The following is a 20,573-nucleotide window of genomic DNA, read 5'->3' as shown; positions in this document are numbered from 1 at the left end:
CATTGATCATGTCATGCACTTAATATGTGACAGACTCTCATACTCACCAGTCTCATTGAATCATAATATAATTTTTATATAGAGCACTTCAACTGTAAAGTTAGATAATACTGGTGATCCAATACAGGCATGAGGTATTAACCATGAAATAATCTAACTTCTCAGAGTTTTGCAAAAGGACTCTTCTATGACTTAACGTCTGAATTACAAACCTATCTACAAAAAACTCATTAAAAATAGGAATGAAAAATTAAATCAAATAAGCTTTTATTTTGATTTTAAGTGTTAATTAAATGATAAAGTATTTGGATAATATGAAAACACTTCCCCATTTCTAATGAGGTCAAATGTTATTTCAATCTATTATCCAATTCTACCAGTAACCAAGGAAATTCAGGCAATTTGCATTAACATATTGCTTCGCTTTTTGAGAGACCATAACTGTTTTAACTTTTGATGTTCCTTCTAAATCCAGATGCAATATTGTTGTTTTAAAGAAGCTCCACTAAAGCTATTGGGCTTTACCTTACAGTAAGTGCACCTGCAATATGCCTTTATAATGCATTCATAGAACATTCATAAGCAGCATGTAAGTATACTTTAACATAGCACTTATAACACTTTCAATAAACAAGACATAACAGCTTTAATATATATATTAATAACAAATAACAAATTACATGAACTGCAGCTACATAATACAATCATAATTCTCTGTAAGAACATTCATAATCAACATGTAAGTATATTGTAAGAAGATGCACTTAATGTTCTGTGAAGGGATTATAAGTGCATTGTAAATGTGCACTTGATGTAAAGCATTACGAAATATTTAATAAACAAAATGCTTTCAGATGCTCATGCCTGTAGGTCTTACTAGTGCTTGTGGTGTCCTTCCTGTATCCAACATATACAACTGACCTGGGAGTGAACGAGAGCACACTACGTGTCCTGCTGAACCATCATGATCACATTTGATACTCTCATATTTTACACATACTCTCATATTTTTAACTGAAAGCATATCTGTAATGCACAGTTTAAATATCCTCCACTCTTGCTACTTATTAACAAATTCATTCAGTATTAATTTATTATCTAATAACATTATTGACATTACTTTCAATTAAACAAACAAAAATTGAGTGCATAACGAAACCAAAGATAATGCATCTGTATTGTCTCCAGGTGAAAACACCCATAATTCAATAATCTATCTCTCAATCAATAATTTATAGATTAATTTAGACTCATTTAGAGTTGAACGTATCGTTTGGCTGCAAATCTCCAGGACATAAATGTTTATAATGTGAGGTGGACAGTTGAGTACTCATTTACTGTATGTCCTGGAAATCTGCGGTTAAACAACAGAGCACTTCCAAGCAAACTGTGGTAAAAAGAAAGCAAAAGAGGGAATGCACAATGTACATGAGGAAATTCTGTGTAATGTGGACAGATGTTATTTGATGATGAAAATGTTCCCTGATTCCTGACAGCCATAACAGGCAGGCTTGTTATTACAGACACAGTTAATTGGGTTAATAAGAAAACAGCTCAGTTGGCAGTAAACAGGATCGTTTGAAATGGTGGATGGGATGTTTCTCAAATTCTAAATTTCTGTTGCATTATCACTGTGGTTTCCTGTGAGTGCTGTGCCAGGTGTCTCAAATATATTTTTGCAGAAAGGTGCAATATTAGGACTGATTAAAGGTAGATATTAAGAAGTTCTTAAGGATTATGGAAATTTAACAAAACATTTTCGATCAAATGTACATATTGGTAAATTTTGCAGACTAGGGTGGGAAAATTTTACATATTAAATACTGTGTGATTGTCAATTGTATAAAAGGGGGGCAATTTAAAAAGGGGCACCACCACATGTATCATGTATATATATACACACGTGTATATATATATATATATATATATATATATATATACACACAGCTCATTTTACAGTCAGTGGGGGGGGCAGTCTAGCTCCTTCCATGATCAACCGGGCAGGAGCAGGGGCAGGCTACATCCTTCTGGGCTTAGGCCCTGCTAGCTCCGGCCTCGCCTCGGCTTCTGGGTCACTGGCTGTAGATGGCAGGCAGTGTGCCTTTTTGGGGGGGGGGGGGGGGGAATCCTTCAGGCTATCTAGAGTCAAGAGAGAGAAATGCAGACAAAACATGCTGAGAAATCACCCTCTGCTTGTCCACACTGCAGGTCTCCAGCCTGGCTGCATGGGGCGATCCCGCCTCCCCTCCGGGGCGATGTCCTGTCAGCATCACTCACAGTCGCCACTGGGGTTGCCTCAGGTGAGTTTGGGGGTTGTTGTCCAGTGGCACAGTTCTCAGAGTGTTCTATTAATGTACATTTTTAATGTTTTTTTAATGAGAATTGCCTTGATGCTCTTGAGCCTCTTGTGTAAAAGTCAGCAATGAGAGAGGTATGAAGGACAGATTCTGTCTGCAGCAGAAATAATGAATCACATGGAAATGGAATAATTAACAATTGCAAGGTCCCTGGTGGCAGCCCAAGTACCCCAGATGAGTGCTGATTAGTACTGAAATATTAATCATTTGTTTTTCAGTATGAGAAAAGCATGCATGGACTTTAAGGACCTAATACAAATTCACATATAAACTATTCATGGCTTGGCAGTGCAGTGAAACGTAAGTTATTCTACAGAAAATTTACCACAGCTTTTAGGTAAATATGCTTTTTTAACAATGTCTTTTTTAAAATCAAACCCAAGGTCTGAGCCACCAAAATGCTGAGAAATTTCTTTACCTGGAGTGTGTGGACACACACACTACATGCTGTCTAGTAAAAATATGCTTGTGTATTGCATTCAGTTTAGGTGGGGCTTTACTCATTGAAGAAACTTAGAAGAGCAAGTCATCATATCAAAATATATGTTGCTTCATAAACAAGCTTTTATGTCTTTTTTTGCCAACAGTAACAGATAGTAATATGCAGACATTTAGATTTTTTTTCCTTGCCACACTTTTGTCATGGATCTAGCAGTGATGAATATACTATGGATGTAACCTTACCTTGTTGTATGGTTTTTCCCCAAAACAGGAGGTCTCTGCTCTCTTTGGTAGGAAGTGGCCCACCTCCATGCTGGTTAATTATAAAAAAGTAGTAAAGCGGCTAAATGGCAATGAGGTAAAATTGATATATTTTTTATGTTGTACTGGTTGATTGTAAAAGGGTGCACAGCTGTGGGGGGCAGCGTGTGGCTCTGGGGGCTAAGCCTGTGTGGCTGTAATCTCAAGGTCACCAGTTCATACCCAGCCTCAGCACATCTGCAGGTCCTTAAACAAGACCCTTAACCCCCAACTCCCTGGGCACCCCAACAGGTAGCAGCCCTTCATTGACAGTTTGCTCTACAAAGAGTGAGCTGAGGGAGGAATAAAGACAATTTCCCCGCAGGGATCAGTAAAGTATTGATCAATGGTTGATTTATCATAAATTGATTAGTTTTTTAATGTTTGTTATGAATTAATTAAAAATTATATAAGTAGGTGTCATGCCCCGCTCCTCCGCTCCTCATGTGTGCCACGCCCCCTGATTACCCGCCTGTGCTTCCCTGATCGTCTCCAGCTTTGTCCGATTCCTTTGATTAGTCCTGTCCTATTTAAGTCCTGGTATGACCTGTTTCCCTGGTCTGTCATTGATGTTTGTATGCGTGAGATGTTTCCCAGTCCGCGCTTCCTTAATAAATCCCCAGTATTTCCCCTATTTGCCTGCTCCTTGCACGCCTTACCCGCACGATCGCCTGTCTGCTCAGCCCTGATCGTGACAGTAGGAAAGCAGGAGGGTTCTGGGGAAGGTGAGTTTCGTAGTGAGCTGTGGGTAGTTTGGAGCCTGCATATGGGTAGGGTAGGATTAAGTTGGGTTGGGTTGATTAGGGTAGGATAGGGTAGGGTTGGGATGGGATGGGTGGTGCAATGCCGTGCAGTCTGGCATGATTTTCCATTTGTTTTTGTAGAATAACTTTTGATTTAAAATTTAATTTGTTTGCCGTATTTTTTTTTTCAATTATTTGTTATGTATTTTGCACTGCACTGGAAAATAGACACTGTGGACACCATCCCCCCTTGAGCCTTCCTCTCTTCTTTATATTCAATGAGGCTGATCTATAACAACTACCTGTAATAATACTTGTCTATTGTATGAAAAAAATCATTGTTCTTTAAAATTCTTTTGTCAGTGTCAGCACCCATCCAACCCTGCCCTTCGTGCCTCCTCCCGCGGAGGTTGCTGGCCATCCTGTTCTCCTCCCTGTCTCTTGCTCTTCAGCCCCAGTGTACTCTCCCGATTCCCTGCCGCATGGCTGAATGGGTTGAGTGTGTGACTTAGGGACTACATTCTCCCAGTCTTAGGTTCAATGATCAGCTTCATCACTTTCTTTGTATTTGAGATTCCCAAGTGTTCTATGTTTCCTTTTGCGTTTCCTGTTCTGGGTTTGCCCTCCTTGTGTTCCATTCTGGTTTATGTTGTACTTTGTTTATTTCCCTAGTGTAATATTTCCCTGCTTCCTTAGTTTCAGGTCTTTAGTTCCTCAGTTCTGCGTTCAGTAGTGTTGGTTTCTTCACCTGTATCTTGTTGCCCTGTGCCCTTGTTCACTGGTTTTTACTGCACAGAGTAATTATCATTTCCTTGAATACAGTTGGCACTGTATTCGCAATGTTACAGCAATTGGCTTTAACTTTCATCATTTACTGACATTTGTGTTTATAGACCCATGCCGTATGTGTGGGTATAATTCATAGTGTAGCAAATTTCATGCCATGTACCTTTTTATAATAATTAATCATTTAATAAAAACAATAACGCCCTGTGATGGGTTGGTGCCCCATCCTGGGTTGTTCTCTGCCTTGTGCCCGTAGACTCTAGGACAGGCTCCGGCCCCCCGCAACCCTGAACAGGATAAGCAGTTTCAGAAAATGGATGCATGGATGGATAAAAATAATAGATGTGTTTTTTTTCTGTCATCCTGATTCTGAATTGCTGTCTATAATAAACCAGATATGTGGCCAAAGGAGGGGCAGAGAGGTCTCACCGATGTAAACAATAAAAGAACAATTAGTGGGTGTTTCCTTTTATAATTAAGTTTGGCAGTTTCACATGATATTAACTGGCAGTAACAGTAAACAAGCAAAAGGTATCTCTACTTGCATAACTTAAATGTATCAATGTTTTCTATAGCATATATCTGGCTACATCAAACACTGTAATAATGACCGAGAGTCAAATAACTAAATAAGAGATTACTTGAATCAATTATGCTTTTGATATCTGCTCAATAATTAACTAAAATATTTATCTATTTCCAAAGCTTACGAAATCTTAATGATTACCACATATTTCGGTGACACACGCTTTGCCTTTTAATAGCTATTTCAAACAAACCCTGAACAGTCTGAAAGAGTGTTTATACCAGAAAAACACTTAAGAACTGTTCATATTTTGCTGCTATGACTGCTGAAAATCTGTTGAGGGTCTTGATCAAAGACTAAATAAGTGACAGTGGCATTTCAGAATATAGCATACAATCATAGACGTCTTCTGCAAACTAACATCAGTCCTGTTCCGATTTTTGGATTGCAACATCTTTAAGTAGCGGCAGGTCATTAACAACCTTAGTGCTGAGAATGTAAGCCAAATTACTTAAATTAGGGACATAATTGGTGTAAGTGATTTAATGAGTGCATAGCTGGGATGGATAGCCAATCAGGAGCAGGATTTGATCCCGCCTCCTGTGATCGTTCCACCTTTGCGAATCTTGGGCCAGTTACAGTTTAATTGCAGAGAAAAAACTACATGGTGTGCAAATGTTCTTGGAATCCAGGGTGAAATAAAAGTGTGGCAATTCTCAAGCTTTTTAAATGATATTGAGTCAAGAATGTTCACATTTTACAAATGTTGTGTAGCAGCTTTCATATTTTTTTATGAACAAAAGAAGACATCGTGTCTTTTTTCAGGCACCTGCTTTATTGGTTCACAGTGTATTGAGTTACGCTGCACTAAAACTACACAGATCTATAAATACTTGGGGGAAAAAAGACAAGCACTCACATAAACAGGACATAAACCTCAACACAGTGGAAATTTGATTTGGGCTGAGAGACTGTAAACCTGTCTAAAATATCGTTCCTTTTCGATGCGACAGATTGGTGGTGAAGAAGCAACAGAATGATTAAAACATTAACAAAGAAACATTCTGATAACATTTTACAAATTATGCATAGCGATGTATACCACAACATCAATTTGTTGTAAATACATATTGTTACAATGATGAGTAACAGGGTAAATGCATGGTATATATCATACTCTCTCTTGCACACTTACATATGTATACAGATATGTATTTTATATTATATATCTTTATTGTTAAATTTGTGTGGTGTTCTATAGAACAGTGATTTCATATTGCATACAATAGATATACCCATTTTTACCGGCTAAATAGAATCAAAGCCAGGGAAAATGCATATACGGTAGTGAACTTAAACTGGATAAATTTATAAAAACTAAGAACCGACAGCAGCCACAACTAACTGCTCCATAAATTTGGCTCAGGAAAAAAACTGTTTAATTCAAAATACCTGTCATATACATATACATGAACTACTGGTGTATATAATGTGTAGACTAGTAAAATTATCCTACATTACATGTATAAATATTGTTTTTGTTGATGATGTTTATATATGTGTATATACAACATTGTAACAGACAATGACAATGGGTATGTACAAATATACATATATGTACACAACAGATGTCAAAAGAGTCAATGCTTATCTTTCCAGTGAAATCAGACTTAAAGTAAACAATAGCACATAAAAGTAAACTGGAAAAGTACCTCAACACTTGTTTCACTTCTGAGATGACCTTACAGCTGCATACTTAAATATGTAGAAAAAACATTTTTAAACCAAAAGTGGCCTTACATATTTCTGGAGCCAAGACATTTGGAACTTCAAAATGAAATGTGACTCCTTCCTTTTCATGTGAATTACAAGAAATAAATCTCAAGAAATATCATGAAAGACATATTTGGCACATCTGAAATGTGACGTCACAATCAGTCCTCTAGGCAAAGACCGACGGGTAACTTACAGAAACAGTACATCTCCTCAGTAAACAGAGATATGGCTCGAAGTTTTCACCTCCATAAATATTCAGACAAAATACTGATGCTTGCCCAGAAGGTACTTACCTAAATTTCACAGACCATTGTTACAAAGCACTATTCTTTCCTAATACAGATTGAGCTTAGTGGGAATGTCACTGGTGCTTCGAAGCCCAGTGGTTGCTAAATGACTAGGCCCTCGGCTCTATCTTTCACAGATACTAAATTTAGTGTCGGGAACATTAGGGGAATATTGGGACACCCCGCTACTCTCTCATAAGCTTTTTATTGTACTTTTACTGCACCGTGTTCAGTAACTATATGCTGGAAATTAAAAATGGTAGCATCAGTAGGTTGCAGGAATCATCAGACATTGAAACCAAAGAAATACAAAACCACACAAAGTTCATTGTCAATTCTGTTAATGGGTGTTCAGGTTCTGTTAATGGGTGTTCAGGTTCTACCTAAACTGTGTCGTGCTTTATGGCTTTGAGGGAGTCATGAATTCATCGCATTGCACTGAGTAAGAACAGGACTCAGAAACACTTCATGACAGTACCCCCATGACATTCTCACCTCACAGTAATAATCAAAGTGGGTTAATGCATTTTTCACAGTTATATGGTTCAATGACAAGCTTGTAATATATAGCAGCTTGAAATATAAATGAATATCAAAATAAAATTATTACTTTTTTCTATATGTGATACATATTCCATTTGTTCAGTTTTTTTCTATAGTTTAATCTTAGCTGCATAATAGAAATGTCTGTTCAGTACTATTCATAGTGAAATATGTCACCATAAATATATGTTTTTTTGACAAACATCAAAGCTTTTTCCCAAATGCGATAAAGTTGAAATATCCTGAGGGTACATAAGTACTATAACCTCTATCACACATCATTTTACCTATTTTAAATTTACCACCCCTACTGTTTACCAGCAAAATTAGACCTTGTTAACACTGAAAAAATATATTTTCACTTTTATGAATACATGGAAACTATACAGAAAACATCATCAGTATAATACTAAGAAAAAAACTAAGTTTAGTAATAATGGTATTAGTCTGGGTGCAAGCAGACTAATCATGGCTGAATGTGATCAGATGTCCAATATTTATTAAAATAATACAAATAAAAAAAACAAAAGCTGAAAATTTAAGATGCAAAACAGAACTGGTTTTGAGTGTCAATGCATCCGCGTGTTAAATTATGGAAAGCTTTGGGACAAATGCGGAGAAAAATATTTTTGGACAAAAACAAATGCTTAGGAGTTTCTGTATGCTATTTTTTGATATATATTATATTTAAATTGCTAGGAATCAGACTTTACTCTCACAGTTCTTTTTCATCATAGATAAATGTAAGACTACAGAAGTAAAAACAAATGAAAAAGGCTGATGGAAAGATAACGACATATCACTCTTTTTCAGCTCCTAGAATGTGCTGTAAACCGCAAACCAAAAGCTACAAACAGAGAAGAGATAACATGATCCATACTGTTGTTATTGCTATGGTCAGTACAATTTCAGCTGAGATGGGGGAGCATGCAGCCCACAGGAAATGACCAGGCCGTACTCAGGAAATCCGACTCCAGCCACAGTGCCGATTTTGCGATGCAATGTGTAGCTCTGTAGGCAAAGTGAAATATCTGATTTCTTCCCCAATGATTTTATGACGGAGAACAGCTGTTGGTTTTTTTTTTTTTATTATTATTTTTTTTTTGCTGGGCTGCCATCTGGGTTCTCATAGTTTTTTAATAGGTGGGCTGACAGCGTAATTCTTTTCGGTATGTACTGCTAAACCGAAAACTTTAACAAGTTCTATTTTGCCTCTAAAACATCACACTGTATCGTCAGAGTTCTTACATCAGTTACATAGTTTTTCCTTGTTCTTTTTTTCAATTCTAATGGGGTCAGAGTCTATTATTTCCTGCCATTTTGGACTAAAAACGCTGCTTCTCGTAAGTATCAATACATTTATTTTGTGAATCCCCATTTCTTTTTTAATATGGGATGTAGTGAGGAGAAAGATCATCATAAAATATTTGATTATTTGAATAACTGACTTTGCATCTCATAAGTAGAGATACCCAACCCAGTAGACGAGGTTAAAGAGGCCAAATGCAGTGGGGAAGAATATTCGTGAGTAGGAATCGATCTTGGACACGTGGACATGCATGCGATTCTCTCGCCAAGCACCTGAGCGGCAGTCGTCAAAACAACAGAAGAAGCTGGTGCAATCTTTGCCGTCCAGGCATTCATACGCATAGTCGTCCTCTTCATGGTAGGGGGCGATGTTGTTCATCTGCAGTAGCGATGGCCCTGGCCGGATGTTAACCACAGTGGATTTCTGCTGGGGAGACAGGGAAGGGCCAGGTTAATTTATGAATATCGCTGGTCGTGTGACGATCCAGATGTTAGAATGATGAGACTCTCCCAGGAGCCATAATATAAGTTGTCAGCAGGGCATTTCCAAAATTAAGGCACATAGCCACTTATATGCATAGGGCACTTGTAAACATTCGCCTGAGCTTGTAAACATTCAGCAGAACCACATGTCTTTGAAACCCAGGGAAAAAGTGAAAAGAACAAAAAAGGAAACCAATGCAAGAACTATCAAGAGAATCAAGACCAGATCTAAACCATCAACTCATTGATTTATAGCTCTGTAGGTCCCCATGGTCTTCATTTAATTCAAGAAACAGGCATGTCATTTTGTATTTTTAACATAAACCTTATGGCTGTACTTTCTGATAAAGGTTCACATTTTGTACACCCAATAAATGAAATGGACCTTATCCACACATCAGTTTTCTGGACAGAGATCTCCGTTTATGATGCCTAGTTAACGATAACGACAATTTTTTTATTTCATTATTCTACTGGCCTCAGAAATGTTAGAAGTAGAAGTCTTTCTGGTAGTTAGTCATCTGCATTTTTGTAGCAGGTAACAAGTAAATCACTTTATTTGTTGAGCGTTTCTAGTATGTTGGCTTTTTGCACAAGCTTGTATACCGAAAATTCTTTTGAGTTATACTCATCACATAGTCTAGCATTTTATGTGATTTTCAGATTAATGTAACGACACAAATTAAAGGTCTGATTTTAACATGTAAATAGTCAAATAAAATGTCAGCCATTATTGCTGTTACTAAGCATGTGGACCGATTATTAGGCTTTAATCTCTTGTAAGGAATGTTTTTCTGTATTTCTATGCTTATATAATGATATCATGGAAAATTCTTCTTCTGAATGAATAACTTTTAATTTGAAATTATACACCCACAGCCCTTAAAGAGATCTGTAAATGCTACAGGAATGTTCCGAAAAAATTGCAGGTGTTTAAAAGTCTAAAGTGCATATATATTTTATTAATGAAGCAAATTAGATGGTGCACTGCAGAAAGCTGGCTATTTAAATTACAGTACTAAGTGTCCATATCGCTGCTGTTCTTTTAAGGTCCTGCTATGTAGATTAACTGTTATAATGTGGGCAGGACATAAATCGCAAGCATATCTATCTATCTATCTATCTATCTATCTATCTATCTATCTATCTATCTATCTATCTATCTATCTATCTATCTATCTATCTATCTACTCATTTTTTACTCATTTATTTATTTATTTATTTATTTGTCTGTCCGTTTGGCAAATGCATGCATCCATAGCAATGCACAATTGAGAGGAGTCCCTGAAGCAATCTGAGGTCAAGGACCTTGCTCAAGGGCCCAACAGTGACATTACTCCGCTGAGCCTGGGATCAGAACCGACAACCACTGAATCACAGGCAGAGTTTCCCAGCTAAACCCCTCTCCCCCCCGGCCCCCCACCAGGATATGGCATGAAATACCCCTGGCCTGGCATGAAATATCCACCTGTGCAATTGCAAGGTTGCTGTAAGGGGTAGTTGATTCTGTCAGGTTCTACAGTTCTTATCCCATAGTGTGTGAGCCTAGTGACATTTAATATCAATATTAAAGAAGAATTAAAGAAGTAGTACAGTGGGCCCTCTGGATCCTCCTCAGGGAATTAGTTGCAAAAATCCACATAGAGAAATCTGCATATGCATATGAAATGCTATTGTATTTGCATATAACCTATGCACATCCTAAATATTTTGAATCATCTCTAGATTACTTGTAATACTAAATACAATGTAAATGCTATGTAAATAGTTGTTATACTGTATTGTTTAGGGAATTATGACAAGTGCAACTATTATAATACATACAGACAATATAATTATATATAGAGAAAACATTAATTTATTCTCTCACACACACACATCACTTTATTGTCATGGATTCAGTGTAGTGCTTGGCGTGCGCCAAATTCAAGCATTGATTATTGGAACTTTCTGATTTGTTTTTTTTTTTTATTTTGAATATTTTCATGGATATGGAGGCCGATTGTAGTTTTAATGTCAGAGATGGAGGTTTCGCTCTCATGTCTGCATTGCTGTTGTGTAACGAGGCCTCTAGGGGGCGCCGCTGGTACATGCCAGCTCACCTGTACGTTGCTGGATTTGGATTTCTTTGCCTGCCTGTTGCTCGTGAAATAGTGGAGCGTTCCGTATTCCATGAGCGCAGCGAAGGTGAATATGAAGCAGACGGAGACGAAGAGATCCATGGCCGTCACATACGACACTTTGGGGAGTGATTTCCGGGATATGGTGCTGAGGGTGGTCATGGTCAATACTGTGGTGATCCCTGCGTGTAAATATATAAGGGGAGTGCAGAGGGCAGGGCGTGATATTTAGGGCAGTAAATACAGTCAAAGGTAACATATCCACCCATCAACTGAGTATCCTGGCTGGGAAAGTGGGGGGGGGGCAATTACCCATCGCACTGGGCAGGGGGAAACACCAAGCCCGTATGGACCACCAAATGTGATTAGAGGCAATAAATTATTATATTAAACAACATGCTATAAAATGTGAATTAATGCACTTTACGTCTATGTACTCTCTCAATAATAATAATAACATCACATTTGTTTAGGCGGAACTTTTATAGGCAGCATATTGAGAAATAGAGACAGCAGGACTGGTCTGTTAGCAGTGCAACTGGAGATAAGGGCCTAATGGTGGCATCACTCTGCCAGCCATGGGATTTAAACCGAAAACCATCTGATTACAGGCACATGTTCTAACCCACAGAGCCACCCCAAAATTACCATATCATAGTGCTAATGGTGCTTTTAATAGGATTTATGCATACCTAACGATGTCCTGGCTGGAACGGCATCCTTGTTGATCCAGAAAGAGACCCAGGACAGAACCACAATCATGCTGCAGGGGATGTAAGTCTGGATGGTGAAGTAGCCCATCCGCCGACTCAGATCAAAGAAGATGGTCATGATGACATATTCCCCTGTAACATAATGCAGAGTGCTTTAAAGCAAATGATAGTCATCATGATAGTAATCTATTAAAAATTATGGCTTCATCTGTAAAATGATGAAAAATGGCTTGATTTTCAATCCATCCATCTTCCAGCTTATCCTGAGCACTGCTGTGGGAAGTAGATAATAATAATGATAATAATAATAATAATAATAATAGTTGTTGGTCGTACCCGATTGAGTGTGTGCTACGTCTGACGTGTTGCGCAGGCCGACGAACGCGAACTGGTACAGCCTCCAGTACCGCTGATCAGCCACTTCCACGGACCTCCTCTGCCAGCGGTAGAGAATCTCGTTTTTTGGGTACCCATCTGAGGAGGCACAGAGGGGAGACCAGAGGCTGCACCGGGCTGAACCTTTGGCGACTGGGTACAGCCTGTAGCTACGCAGTAAATCAGCACACAGAACCAGACGCTGTGAGCCAGTGGTTTCCAACACGTCGCCTGCTTTACGGTGATTATTCATTCACCGGCTACCCGGGTTTGATTAAAAACATATTACTGCAAATTCCATATCCTACTTTGTTCTTTCAAGATCATATCCATGAGAAAATTTAATGGTCAAGATTTTTCATTTTATTCCTAATTTCTTCATTTCATAAAAATTTGACCTTTAGAAATTTAAGCAAATAACGAATGCTATTAAATATATTAAATTTCAACATTCTAAAAACAAAGGGCACATATTTCTTCATATTTTTTTTCTTTTTGTTTCATGCTTTCAAGTGTCTGTTGCAGGTAATAATCCAAATGGAAATCCATAATAACACATTTTTAACTGAGAAATTAATTTATTAACACTGTCGATTTAAAAAAAATTAAATCAAGAGATCGGGCAGACACTAGGGCAGGGTTGAAAACCACCACTCTGTGATAACAAGGTCAGTAACCTATTCTTAAACCAAGGAAATGACCACTGTAGGAATCGGGAACATGGCATGGCAGCACAACTAACATGAGACACGTGACGGTGTGGATGATGAGGGCATGCACTCTTATTTATTTGCCTGACTGGGTTTGACTAGATCACCCTACAAACAGTGCCAGTAGCCCCCCCCCCCTGGTGTGTGAGGCTGGGGCTCATGACTACAGAATGGCTCAAACTTTTGCACACTTCTCCTGCATTGCTACTGAACCTGAAGGGGTGTGCTGCGTGCGTCAGCGGATCAAGATCGAACACCTACAGCTCGAAAACTCCAGCGGACACGAGTGCTCGTCCATAGGAAAGTTATGCAGTTTAAGGTAGCATTCCGCATTAATTGTCAACCTGACAAAAACAAAATTATGACAGAAAAAAACAAAAAGATATTAGGTTGCACCTGTGCATTGTATAGCTGTGCAATATTGCATTAATGTCTGAGCAACTTAACAAATCGCTAAAGAACATAGTAATGGATAACCTTTTTTGTACGTTATGCACTGAAACTAAAAATAACAACAGAGTCAGCTCTATGTGTCAACAAATAGCACACTTTTCATCAAAAATAGCCCTACAGCACAGAATACAGATGCACAAATCAAAGTTGCGCAGACACTGAGCAGTAAAGACAGGCAACCAATCAGAATGAGACACTGGGTGATGACACAGCAGCCACACCTCAATGTGTACATGACCCGCCCATTGCTCCACAGCCGCAGAAGCCGATTGGGCGTCGTGATCCAGTGGGCGTCTGACTTCCTGGAGTTGCGGAAGAAGGTGTCAGGGATCCAGATCTTTCCAACCATGTTGCTGTTGAGCATGAGGAGCTTCATTGAGCTGTTGAACTTCAGCCTGCTGTCATACCACGTCTGGGCAAAGAATATGTCAATGGTGTACTCCTGAAATGAAATGGAAACATGGCAGAGTTGACTCAGAACTGAGACAAACGTGGGAACTGTTTTAGCGCCTCTCCTGCTTTGAAGACAGCAGCAGGTCAGATATCTGCTTGGCCCATTAAGATAGAACAGAATAAAGCACAGAAATCAGAACAATATTCAACATCAGAATGTCTAAAGATCTGAGCTAGATGCTGACTGGTCATAACCTTGCCAGCAGTTAGTCAATAGGCACACAGGGATTCTGATTATGGAAGATTCCACAGCACAGAAAACAATATGTGCAAAGTGAGATATCGAAGAGCTTATGACTGTCTCTCAGAAAGCAGATACACCCGGCAAGGTCTGTATCAGGCCTCCAGCAGGCTTCTGGAATCATTCACCTCAGGTAACCAGGTGTCTGAATCAACAAAGCCTAATTCGGGCAGCCAACAGTATTTATCTTTATTTTTATCTTTTATCTGTACTCCACTCACATTCACTAGCTGAAATGTAGCCGGGATGAAGACTGTGATCAATCTTGGTGGATTTTGCATCGCACAATGCGTGTGCCTTTCGAATTAAATAGGCAGTATGTTTCCACGCTGTTTGGATAACGTCAGACAACAGATTTAACACTTGGAATCCGCAAGCTGTCTGTAAAGAGGCTACTCACTCACCATATTTATGGGGTCAACCGGTCCAATACTATTAACATATACCGCTGTCTCAATCACCGTCGGTCTTACTGTAAGACATTTAAAAAGTAGCTTAAGCAAATACATGTAAAACATAATATGTCAGAGATTTTCATAATGACACATATAAACTCAACCAAAGTTTTTTCAAATTTGATGACAGGATTCGCAATATTTCTTATATTTACATTTCAGTCACATTTATCATGTTTTGGGTAATACTTTACTTGAGGGGGCACAAATACTTAGTAGTGTATAAAACTCAGTTACTACTGAAGTGCAAATCATGGACAAATATAGCAGGTGCTTGAGATTAAAGATGCATCATGAATGAATAAGAGATCAGCATGTAACTTGTTATTCATTACTTTGTTTCTTCAGTAGTTTATAAAATAAACAATGATAGTAATAAATATAACAATTGAGATAAAAGATGTCAGAATTTGCTAATGATCAACGAACATGAGATCAGTATGTAACTTAGTTTGTGCTTAATACATACGTTAGAACAATACTACACTATTTGTGCCCCCTCAAGTAAAATATTACCATTTTTGTCATTTCTAAAACATTCACTGAAAAACAATACAACCCAAGTTATTTATTCTTACTCAGTATGTAAAAGGTAATAGATTACAAATCAATCGAAGCTTGTTTGGCTCAGTTACAGCGCAGCAAGTGAGTAGCCTTGTTCAATACCTGGGATTGGACATGTTACTGACAAGCTAATGCATTTAACAGGGATAGATATACCGCTTACAATGTAAAAGGAGCCACACAATGCAGTCTGTACTGCAAAGAGAAAACTGCACGTCATGTTTGTAGAGTTTTACAGAGCCAAATCACTGAGAATGAGAAACAGTGCTCATTTAACAGCACAAGGTCTCTGACAGTTTCATGACGCAAATTCAAATGAGAAACTAAACAATGATTTATAATACAAAGCCATAGCAACTTGCCTCCAATGTCAGGCCGGAGCTTGTTGTCATAACCCTGCAATAACGTGTTTAGGATCAAGGTGACATCACTTTCATAGACCTTGGGCGATAGTACCCAGGTCTTATTTATGGGGACATCTTCATAATCTTCCTCCTCCAGTTTATTTGGACCGAAAGCCACACTTGGGGGGGGGGGGCAAAAAAAACAAACAACACATCTCAGTAAAGGAGTTTGTAAACACAAGCAACCCTTATAACTCATGGGAGCCGGAAACAGACATTTACAAGATCATTCTGGCCATGGTGCGGACATGGCGTTCAAAGGATTTCACCCGAAGGCTTGCAGGCGCTAATAAAACATCTCTAACCTCTACCATACCTTCTAACCTCATCCCGCTCCAGGAAATGTGACCCTCTGGAGCGTCCGCGTGAGAAAATTAACAAGGAAAGAGCCCCTTGCAGGAACTGCACTGTTTTTATGTCGGTCTGAGCTATTCCAAGGGTGACGTTCCTCAGCTGTCGGGCTTTAGATCCCGAGACGTGAAAGTCGAGGTTCCCAGATGACCTGGGGCTCCGTTTCTGCCAGCTCAGATGCTGACCCCCACGCTTCACTCCTATCACAGCACGGGAGCTGTCGCACACAGGCGGGGGAAAAGGGGGTGGATGTGGGGGTGGGGGGGCTAATTACCCGGCTATGAGAGACTGCTGTGGATCCAAGAGCTTGGACCAGTGCCAGACCATTTTCACTGCTCCTTCCAAGCATGACTGAGTAGCTGTGAACGTGCTCGCAATCACCCACCTCCACCCCCCCAGCCGAAGTCCCTCCCCACCCTCACCCCGCCACGCCAAAGATACACGGGACAGCCCATGATCCTCCCAGACACCGTGGAGGGAATATGCTTGGAGAATCTCTCGGGAACTGAATTAGCCGACGCTGTGATGAACCGTGAGATACATGGAAATGGGCTTGTTAACTGCGCCGCCCTCCTGGAGGAAAGAAAAATATGCAGAATTTCCATCCATCCTCCCATTCTCCAACAACCCCTGAGTAGGATCATAGGAAAATGTATAATGGAACAATTTGTGTTTAAACTAAAATCTCAGCTGTCTTCATTCAACATCATTTGACAAACTGCATGTCTGAGATTTTTTTTTTATGAAAAAATGATTATAAATAATAAAACAGAAAGTAAAGTATTATAATTATCATGATATTTTATTATGCGGTCCTGTGCTGCATAAGGATGTTATGGTCAATGACTTATATGACGGTGATCCCATAAAATTATAACGGAGCTAAAAATTCCTATCGCCTAGCAATGCCGTAGCGCAACATTACTACATCATTACTCACGTGTCTGTGGTGATGCTGATGTGCAGAAACTTACTGCGCTGCCAGTCATATATACGTACAATTATGTACACTACATAGTACTTCATAATGAAAATAAACTATGTTATTGGATTATGTATTTATTATACTGTATTTTTTATTATTTTAAAGTATACTCATATATATATATATATATATATATATATATATATATATATATATATAAAATATGGCAGCCTAGGTGTGTAGTGAGCTATACCACCTACGTATGAGTAAGCACACTTTATAATGACTAAATCACCTAACGATGTGTTTTTCAAAATGTATCCCTGTAGTTAAGCAATGCATGACTATATATAAATAGCAAATAGCAATTAGAAAACCATACCTGGTGCTAAATGTCAATTCCCCTTTCCTGATTATCTACCATACATATATATATATATATAGCGCTTATATCTTTGAAATGTCTGCTGAATGTGTTGGATGAGCAAAGCCCACCAGAGACGGCTGGTTTGGACACATGCAGGGCAGTCTCGCTGACATTGTCATGGGGGAAGGTTGTACACTATGGAGACATCCAAAGCTCTGCTGGCGGGGTCACAAACAGCCCTGGGTTACATCTCAGCTTCCAATAGCTTTTTATCAGATACTATGGCCATTATGGCGTTTCAGCTGCCTCTCAGGAGCTTATCAAAGTGACTCTTCTAAAAATCATAGAACTGCACTGGCTACCCCACTGACCACTGCATGAGGTCTACTTAGTTATTCAAGCAACTACAGCCTGGAGATTGACACTGACCATCCACCTGTAAGTTGGAGAAGAGTACCTTACCATGCTGTAGGGCTATGAGGCTAAGCACAGGGATGCAGGGCGCAGCTCTGACCTCACAATAAGACATTGAGAGGTCATGACCTTCTGGCAAAGGCCAGCCCCTGTAGTATACAAGACATCTCTGCAGACTGTCCTCCCCTGAGCAAAGGGAACAGATGTAAGTTTATCAAGATGTCACACTACTTGACTGCGGGTGACTAGAGTGAACCAGAGTTGATAATTGCCATTGTTACTGATCTACTAATCAATCTAGCAGACCTTCTACACAACTTACACTTTCAGCTGCATTAATCTGGACCAAAAAAGCTATTGACAGCTTATTCTACAGAAGCATGCTAATATAGCTTGAGCAAAGAGCAATAATAGTTTGGAGAACAACCAAAACTAGTAGATAAACTATCACTGCTTCAATTAAGACACTATGCAACCAAGGAACCTGCACTCATGCAAAGAGACAAGCCGCAAGATTGGTGCTGGTGAAACCTGTCAAGGTAAAGAGGGACCGTGCCCTAACTGTCCCTCCCAAGACAGGTGACCTGTCCCACAGCTCACTGACACATCATTTTAAAGTTTAATCCCACCATAGGATGCACCCCTTATATGCAGTCACCAGGGAACACGTGAAGGTCTTTTTACCCATTCGTCTAGGGAGCTCTCTCTCTCTGTCCTTTCCCTGGCCAACGGAAAACAGCCTGCAAGCAAAATTTTATTAAATAAATAAATACAAGGATAAACAAAGAAAGAAATCTATAAATAACCTGGCAAGCCTCATTAATTTCAAACCAATGCTTAACTTCAATTTCCCTATCAGTATTATGACAGAATTATTGCCAACCTAATAATAACCGATTTTCTTGCTTATTTATATTATCCCAAACCAATCCATAAATCAATAATCATATTTCACCAATTGTAAATGTATTAGGTATTTTGTTCAGTTCAGTAAATCACGTAGCTCGTTTTTAGCAGGGTTGGGGGCATTGCCACGGAAAAAAGCCCTTTTGCCGCATTTCTAAGCCTTTCCAAATCATTCAAACATGCCGCCACGGATGCTGATATATTTGAAGGTTACAACAGATGGTCTGTTTTAGGACGTTAAACGATTTCGTTTTAGACGGACAGTGTAATGAATGAAACACTTTTCCTCTCCACATGTGCCGAAAAACGCTCATGTACATTATACAGTATTAATAAACGGCAGTGAAATCCGCACAATTTCCGAAAAATATTTCATCCAAGTTAATTAAAAATTAAATGCTCTCCCATTATCTGACTTTGTGTGTTTATTTCAAATAGAGTAAACTGGATTTCCAAGGTTGTTTCCGTTCTGTGACATTGCACGGAAAACGGACATGGGAGATATTCGCCTCGGCAAGGGACCGATCAATCGCCACGTAAACACGGCTTTACAGCAAGGGTTTTACACTGTAATCTTCATGGTAAAAGAAACTGCTATTCGTTTTCTGCAAGGAACCGCACGCATTTTTATCTCCGGAGGGTATTGCAAAAAAAACGTGTATTTCCAGCATATGGATAAGCGTTTTTCAGTTCATCCCAGTTTATTAAAAATAATAAAAAATAAATAAAAAACTAATTAAAAAGCACGCTATGGATATACATACTAAAAATTAACTTAAAATTGTCTGACATTTCGGGTATCATTTGCACACTTATTTGCACCATTTATCCGTTATCTCAGCGCAAACTTACCTGACTCCGACACATGCGAACATCAGGCAGAAAGCCGACACACGATGCTGCCAAGGCTGACAACTCAGGGCTAAACTCCTACAGCTCATGATCTCTTTAGAGATCAGAATTATATCTCCACAAACCAAAAACTCAATCTTTATATATATTTATATATGTATGTATATAAATATAAATATATATATTCCCTACTAGCACCTGCCTAAGTGTATTAGTGAAATTCGCCTGCGATCCGATCGGGGTGCGGGACTCATGATTAAAAAACCACCAATCAGCATGTCAGATGCCTGCATAAATTATGTCCATAGCCTGTCCTCGTCCAATCAGGTGGGAGGAAAGAGGCTGGGCTTCCCAAGCACTCCGGAGAATCCGCTTGGCATCCCTCGGTGAAAAAGGCAGTAAGGCGATGGAGCATCATGTCGGGTTTGGATAATCACAAACCATTTTTAGCTTCCCCTTAAATGGACGAGATGGCTCTGCTCTTAGACTGGGTTGTGGGTCTTTCATTTGAATAAGTAGATCGCAACTAATAGACATCCTCATTATGTAGTGAATCAGACAGCTAATAATTAACTAGAACTGAATTATTAACTCCAGTGCGCCGTTTTCGCATCTTTAGTTTTATTAATGGATATAAGGTGTTACCTTAATGAGATGTCATAACAATTTTTTTAAATACAAATTTTCATTGAAACCACATGAACTACATAAAACAAACCC

General features: G+C 39.0%; 1 protein-coding gene across 1 annotated transcript; it reads right to left on the bottom strand.

Moving 5' to 3' along the window:
* Positions 1 to 6,005: 6,005 nt before the first annotated feature.
* Positions 6,006 to 19,957, bottom strand: LOC125721192 (gamma-aminobutyric acid receptor subunit gamma-1-like). The gene is made up of 9 exons (XM_048997255.1): positions 19,854 to 19,957; positions 15,993 to 16,157; positions 15,020 to 15,083; positions 14,143 to 14,363; positions 13,730 to 13,812; positions 12,720 to 12,857; positions 12,363 to 12,515; positions 11,653 to 11,852; positions 6,006 to 9,494 (listed from the first exon to the last, which is right to left on the bottom strand). Exons 1-9 carry the CDS (start codon positions 19,940 to 19,942, stop codon positions 9,216 to 9,218), a joined length of 1,392 nt encoding a protein of 463 aa, XP_048853212.1. The 5' UTR covers positions 19,943 to 19,957; the 3' UTR covers positions 6,006 to 9,215.
* Positions 19,958 to 20,573: the final 616 nt, after the last annotated feature.

Source organism: Brienomyrus brachyistius, unplaced genomic scaffold (genome assembly GCF_023856365.1).
Source record: "Brienomyrus brachyistius isolate T26 unplaced genomic scaffold, BBRACH_0.4 scaffold32, whole genome shotgun sequence".
Taxonomy (NCBI): domain Eukaryota; kingdom Metazoa; phylum Chordata; class Actinopteri; order Osteoglossiformes; family Mormyridae; genus Brienomyrus; species Brienomyrus brachyistius.
Note: the sequence above shows the minus strand (reverse complement) of the source record. Positions and strands in the feature narration are given on the sequence as shown.

Bases quoted from the DNA above. Each gene is read 5' to 3' on its own strand.
- LOC125721192 (XM_048997255.1), bottom strand. From the start codon at position 19,942: ATGAGCTGTAGGAGTTTAGCCCTGAGTTGTCAGCCTTGGCAGCATCGT. The intron at 16,158-19,853 runs GTAAGTTTGCGC...CCCCCCCCCAAG, and splicing joins TTCGCATGTGTCGGAGTCAG to TGTGGCTTTCGGTCCAAATA. The intron at 12,858-13,729 runs GTAGGTGTTCGA...GTGCCTCCTCAG, and splicing joins TCCGCTGGAGTTTTCGAGCT to ATGGGTACCCAAAAAACGAG.